The sequence below is a fragment of the Fulmarus glacialis genome, unplaced genomic scaffold (genome assembly GCF_000690835.1).
Source record: "Fulmarus glacialis isolate BGI_N327 unplaced genomic scaffold, ASM69083v1 scaffold5730, whole genome shotgun sequence".
NCBI lineage: Eukaryota > Metazoa > Chordata > Aves > Procellariiformes > Procellariidae > Fulmarus > Fulmarus glacialis.
In genome coordinates, this window is record NW_009187053.1 from 50451 (window position 1) to 57608 (window position 7158).

The 7158-nt window shown below is 38.1% G+C and overlaps 1 protein-coding gene across 1 annotated transcript in view; it reads right to left on the reverse strand.

Moving 5' to 3' along the window:
- Positions 1-6950, reverse strand: part of CKAP5 (cytoskeleton associated protein 5) — a gene marked incomplete at its 5' end in the record, with an annotated part of 37052 nt that extends 30102 nt beyond the window's left edge. The window contains 9 exons of the mRNA XM_009573666.1: positions 92-274; positions 1182-1310; positions 2132-2296; positions 2404-2493; positions 5125-5229; positions 5473-5586; positions 5962-6065; positions 6352-6484; positions 6937-6950. Coding sequence (XP_009571961.1) covers positions 92-274; positions 1182-1310; positions 2132-2296; positions 2404-2493; positions 5125-5229; positions 5473-5586; positions 5962-6065; positions 6352-6484; positions 6937-6950 — 1037 coding nt within the window. The remainder of the gene's footprint in view (positions 1-91; positions 275-1181; positions 1311-2131; positions 2297-2403; positions 2494-5124; positions 5230-5472; positions 5587-5961; positions 6066-6351; positions 6485-6936) is intronic.
- Positions 6951-7158: the final 208 nt, after the last annotated feature.

Genomic DNA, 7158 nt, shown 5'->3' on the forward strand with positions numbered 1-7158 from the left:
AGCAGGCCCCCTTTGATCTTCAATAAGTAACTATTCAATGCAATCACAGACAACTGTGATTGTCAGACAATCTCTTGGCAATCTCTCTTACCTTCACAGCGGGTGCTTTTTTCAGTGGTCCTGGTTTGGTTGCTGCATCTTTTGTTTCTTTATCTCCACCAGTCCCTGAAAGAGCAGGGGTCTTTCCAGTAATAGGCTTGCCTTCTTTCTTCTCAGACGCTCCTCCTGTTTTTTTACCATAAACCAGTTCTACCTTCTCAGCACACTCTTTAATCTGACAAGCAGTTAAAAGAAACAAAAAAAAAAAAAGGGGGAAAAAAGGAGGAAAAAAAGAGGGGAAAAAAAGAAAAAAAGCTATTTAGCTACCACAATTGGATGTACAGTGTCCCTTCGACAGCAGTGCCTTAAATTTGACTACTCTGGGGAAAAACATGAAAAGTTTAAGCTGTTTACTTCACAAGATTTTGTGATTCTGTGTTCCTTACAGTAGTAACGTTAACCAGTCAATGGTCACTGTATCGCTAGAATAATTTTCCTAGTTCAAAATGAAGTGCATTTATACACATAGAAAGCATTGACACCCTGCCCCCCCGATACTGATAGATGCTCTAATGACTCTTAGCACCTTAAATTATAAAATCATCATTCAGTTAAGAAACCTGTCAGCTTATGCAAAAGCATGAAAACTTTGTTGTTGGAAAGTAAGTCTTTAATATCAAATACTGTCTAGTAATATAGAATTAGACTATGTGGTTGTGACCTAAACTTGTTTCAGATAACAGAGAAAGTGTTCAAAAACAAACAAACCCCCACATACAACCAACCACCACCAACAAAAAACCAAACGAAACCTCATAGATATCATAGATAATAGAGCCTTGAAGGCAAACAGATACTTTACATAAGAATGAAAAGGTGCGATGTTAACATGCTAATGCATTTTAGGTAGTGGAAGTCAAAGAAGAGATGCTTGATAATCTAGCAAGAAATAAAGAGATTTTCAGATTCCCTGCAACATCAGTAACTTTTAAGTAAAAAATAAATTTTCAAAAATCTGTGCTGAAAGTCATTAGCTAAAGCATCCTCTTTAGTATTCTCTAGCCTAAAAGGCATCTTAAATGTATAAATGGAGCTTTTTTTTTTTTTTTTTTTAAAACCAACATTTATGATAACAAACTCACCCGATCAAGCTTTAGTTTGTCTACATCTGCCAGGAAAGGATTCACAGCTTTCTCTCCAGCCACTTTCAAGGCAGTGCCTAATGCTTCAAATCCAGCATCTCTTACTTCAGGAGCAGAATCATTGATATGCTGCAGAGAAAGACAACTCGTATCATATGACCTGCAGCTCATATCTAAACAGATTCTTAAATCCACCTTCTGCATAAATCCCCTCCCCCTTCTTAAAATCTACATCTACTACAGAAAAATCCTTAACATTCCACTGCAGAAAGAAAAAGGTTGTTTTTCACTTCTGTTTTCCTATGTACTGATCAAGTCTACTGTTTCCCAGATACAGCCAGTTTCCCATCTTTGGATCTTTCACACAAGAAGAGGAGGGTAAACATTCATGCTTTAACAGATACTGCAACACCATGAAAGTTCATAAGGAGTTTGAAGTTCTGCAACCCTGTTCAAATCTCCATTTTTGAAGCCATAGATATTTCCCCTAACAAGGAAAGGGCTATTTGGCACTGAGAAAAAAGTATACATCATTATCGTTTACACTGATAAATGCTCTAGTGTAACTGCAGAGTATGAATCAATGATGGTTCTTTTATTCATGGTAAATGCTATGTAGCATTCCAACAAAAGCTTGCTAGAGGTGTCTGCAAGAAGCAAGTGGCACAGTGCCCAGAAGTTTAATAGTTGGAAATCACTGTCTTAATCTATTATAAACTTGGTAAGTCTTCAGTTTCAGAGAAGCTAAGAAAAAGGAGACTAAACTGTCCCCATGACTGACAGTCATCTTCAAGTTTGACATCAGTCAAAACTGACTCTGATGGCTACATAGCACACAAGAACTCTAGTCCTTGCACTACCAGAAGGGTCTTCCTCCCAAAACAATCCAATGTTTCACAACAACAGTGCTCGAGTCAATGCCAGAGAAGTACCAACTCCTCCTGCTTTACCTTGAGAAGTGCAGCACAGAAAGGTTTTAACAGGCTTTTTGGCAGAGTAGAAGGTGTGCAGTGACGGAAGCTTCTTGCAATGAAAAGGGATGTTTGTTGCTTAATTGTTGGGTTTTTGTTGTCCATCACTGCCAACACATCTTCACTTATGTTCTGCAATGTGGTCTACAGTGTTGGATAAAGAAGTCATTAGTTTCAGTAAAGTAAGAGAAAAGCAAATCAAAATTAGAGACCAGTTCTCAGACAATGGGAAAATTGTCACTCTTACTTACTGTAAGAAAGATTGCATCAATGGCCTCCTGCAGCGCCTGCACTACCTGAGGCTTCTTCTCTTTAAATTTCTCCAGAATTGTTGGAACAACCTATGGAAAAGGGAAAAAGAAACAAACAAAAAAGTCAATCCACTCTTCACTAATACAACTGGAATGCCTGACAGTCTGCTTCCTGGTATTTTGCAGAGAAGCAAACAATGCAAACATTGCTGCTGCCCCCTCCAGGGGTACACGACAGCAATATGAACTAGTTTATTCTAGCTGATCTCCAGTATTAAATTCATTCCAGTCAATCTATTAACAAATACAGATTTTTGAGCAATTTCATAGTAAAGCTAAACAAAAGGCAGATATACAAGTTCACATAATTACAGATGAATACTTGGCTCTACTCGTCTGGAACACAGAGCAATAAAATGGAAATTCAACAATTTCACAGCACAGAGCGCTGTGCTCTTGTACTGTAAGAATCCAAGGTGGTATATAACCTGTCCCGTCTTTCCCAGCCTCCTGACAGCACTCAGCATGGCTCATTAAGAAGCCCTCATTTGACCCACAGCTGATAAGACCATGATTCTAAAGCAACTTGAATCCTTCCTGGAGCAGTATTTCTCGGATCTATCACCTTGAAAAAGCTCACCTAACACTCAACTATTCCATACAGGAATTTCACAGCATTTATACCCAATCTAGCTGCTCAGTCAGTCACTGCTGAGAAATAAAATTAAAAAATTAAAAATTAAAGGGGGGGGAAATCAGCATTCTCATGTGCCAGTAATATGAGCAGCTCCATTTAAGTATGGTCTCTGTAACAGTAAGAACTTCTGTCAGTGAGCCAGAAACATGCAGAGCTTTTAACTGTGGAAAGCAGGCTATTTTCAAGATTTTCATAAACATAACACAGTTCATAATTTGGAAGCAATCTGATGCCTCACAGAAGTTATAAGCTCTTGCACAATACAAAATAGATTTTCCACAGATAATGCTTTCTACTCAGAAGCTGACAATGAGATCTCAATCCCTTGCGACACACAACGACCTAGGCTCAGCTGGCATCCTTTCATGGGCCGCAACTTGCAGATTCCCTGTTCACAAAGACTTCAGCACTAAAAAAACTTCAATTAATACAGAATGGCACCATAAGGACTCTCATACATGCTACTGCATGTGCTAGACACCCCTAAACCCTACAGAGAACAAAGTGATAGGAAAGAGGTATTTAAAATCATTACGTCTCTGTTTTAGAAAACGCTGACAGCTAGAACGAATTTTTTTTAATGTGGAAGTTAGAAGCTGTGTCCTATGTGAGAGAGGGAGGGAAAGAAGAAAAGTCAGTCCAGGGCTCCAAAGGCAGTCAACGGAGCTGAAATTGGGCCATATGCACTCAATTACAGTGAGTAGTATGGTTCTATGCCCGATTTCATCACCCTTGTTTTAACACAGACTGCAAACTGTAACATTACAGTCCTATATTTAACTAATAGAGTTTATAATAATCCCACAATTCTAGCAACAGCTCCGACTTATAACACTTCAAATGCCTGCTTTCAGGAAAAGTCTACGTCTTCCTCATTAGTAAATAAATCCAGCAAACAAACCTAGTGAACTGGTACAACGAGTGCTGACATTATGCAATTCATAGCTGCCATTACAGTACTGAAAAAGTCATTTTCTCAACCATTTGCTTGGCAACCATGGAACTATACTCTTATTTCAGAAGCTCGGCTTTTTCAATACTAACTCTGTAGCTATGAGGGTTAACCTTTAAAACACAAATCAAGTGTAAAGATGTAAGAATGCTTCTGACAACTACAGACAGCTTTCAGAATGAAAGCGACTTTGAACTGTTGTTCAGAGTTCAGGAGACCTGAATGTTTCTGAAGCAGTGAGATTCTTTCCAATTCATCACAAAATGTAACACTACGAGCGGCCAGACACATCAGTTCTCTCTGTCTTTAAGCTCTACCCTCATCACTCTCGCTTACCACAAGAAAAATTTGATTGAGCAGCTTAAAGAACATAGCAAGAGAGGCTTGAGAAACAAGTGAGATAACTGCAACCAATTAAAAGCTCCCTTTCTTTCCAGAGACTGGTTAAGCTTCCCCATATTCCCTGATACTAGCTGTTGGTAAGAGAAGAGTAGCAAAGGAGAACAGAGAAAAGCATTAAACTAGATCACCAGAACATTTTGGTACCAAAAACCTCAGTAGTTCGGCTATTTAAAGCAGACAAAAAACCCCACAAAACCCAGACAACAAATAAACAAAAAATACCTACCACCAAGCCTCCCCCAACATTCAAAAAAACCCAACCAACCTAAAACATACATCATGGAGCTGCTAAGTAGAATTCAGGTTCAGAAGCTATTTTTGCACTGTGGCCTACAAATGCATTTCTGTGGGTGTACCTCCAGGGTGAGGTAATGTAAATAAAGTTCATTTCATGGCAGAGTAATTCAGAGTTGTCTTAGTACAGAAGATTTATTGCAATAGTAAGCTTCATGTTGCTGAATGTGAATAAACAAGGTCCTTTTAACCTTAAACTGCAAGAGATCTTGGCAGATATTTCACTGCTTGCTCCATTAAGAGGTAGGTAAGCATTCATAATTGTATAAAGAATAACTTTGATAAATACCAAGGTTTGACAGGAGAGAAAAGAAAGGGAAAAAAAAGCGTCCAGCATCAATAAAAACAGAAAAAAAAAGTACATACTCTTACTTACATGCCCTGCATACTGTCCAAATTTCTTTCGGAGGCCAGCAGCTAGTCCAGCAAGGCATTTGGCAGCCAAAGCAACTAGCATAACATTTGTATCCTTTCCAACAACCTGAAGAGAAAAAACAAACAAACAAACAAGCAAGCAATATTAAAGACTGAAAATCCAAGTTTCAGAGACTTGGAAGAATTTCTTAGAATAGTCAGCGGGCCACAGATTGGGTTATTTCCACTACTGTTCCAGCTAATAATTTTCTACTCGTGAGTATTATCTCAACTGTAACTTTTAAAGTATAATACAAATAAATTACAAAAAATATTACACCATATGTGCACTCTGGGTTTTATTTATTACCTTTTTGAGAACTTTCACCAAGTCTGCATAGTCTCCTGATTCCAATTTGGGATTTTTCACCAGCAGTTCAACAGCTTCTAGAGCTTCTTTCCTTTCTTGCCACTTTTTTGCTTCCTGCAGAGCAAATAATTTACATTTATTTATAAATGCAAACAGTTCTAGAGAAGCATACTTGCCACAAACCATAGATTTTAAAACTTAATTCTATCCTAAGAAAGCCAAAGTCTCCCTACAGTTCAACATCAATAATTGCAATGAAATATGAAATACAGTCCTCTCCCAGGACATATCTCAGCTCTTTAAAATTACAGCTTTCTTGCTGGTAAATCAAATTTTGAGACTTATTTATGATAGTCTATATTTTACCTACACTAGTCTGTTATTATCCCTGTAGCAGTAAAGCATACATTGCAGAATGCCAGTAAGTCTTAAGACTCATTAGCGCCACATGTTATAGAATTAACTGGTAGTATTTAAGTTTATCCTTACTATTTTCTCATAGAAGTCTTTGGGAAGCTTGGAAAGAATTTCTACAGCTTCAAGCAACTCATATGCATCTACTTGTGGTACCGCCTCTTCCTCATCATCACCTCCTGCAACCAGAAAAAACATAAGCAGAGTGACAAACGAAATTTTGACTACAGCACCACCTAAGGCTCATTGTTAAAAAGTACTATCAGCAGTTGTGATTTTGCTGTTCCAAAGGACAGATACTCTTGCATATAAAGTTTTTGTCTCAGCTATGTTTTCTTGTTGTGTACTACACCCCCCGTTTTGCACCAGTTTGAGTAAAAGCACCTTTACAATTTAATGCATTCCTTCACAAATAATACGCCAGTGATATACTTTCCAATGGAGTTCAGAGATCAAATAATTTACCTCCATCTGCATCTCCTCCAACTGCCTGCTGCTGCTCAAATTTTGCTTTCAACTCCTGTTGGGAACGCAGGAACCTGGTCTGCTTAGGAGCAGCTGATGACACTTTGACCCACTCTTCTTCCAGTTCTTTCAGCTGCCAAAAGGGAAAAGAATCAGTGTATCAGAGACATTTTGTACATACGCCAAGGGAAGCAACACTTCATGGAAAGCAAAGGAGTTTTCCCATTTCAAAGCCAAAGAAGCACTACCTTCCAAGTTCTTTTTTCTGCCACCAAAGAAGTGATTTCCCCGTCACATTCACTGTTCAGAAGCTTTTGACCAAGTATATCCACAGAACATCATCAACAAAAATATCAATGCAAAGCATTTACATAAGAAAAAACTGTAGAACTGTCAGAATGGTGTGTCCCCTCTGTAGAAGCTTTAAAATAAAAAAGGCTGAGCATGAAGGAAGATCTTTTTGTTACAGCCATGCTGTTATTACACACTAAAACTAAGATGAAACGAACATGTTGAGCTACATTTGATGAGACAGTTTGGTTTTTTTAAACCAGGCCTTTTTTCCAGCAAGTTACTGCCTTCCACCTGAACACAATTAACTCAAGTGGGTAGGAGGAAAGGATGCATAAATAATTTATAAAGTTTTAAAATAACAGAATGTTCCATCTCCAATAGCTGTTATCTATCATAACGTAATGCTACTTCCTGACGTGGAACAGTCACATCCTGAGCACTACCCGAACAAGGAAAAAACTTCAGGAAAAAAGAAAACCGAGAAGGAAAATCATAGAATCATAGAATCATTAA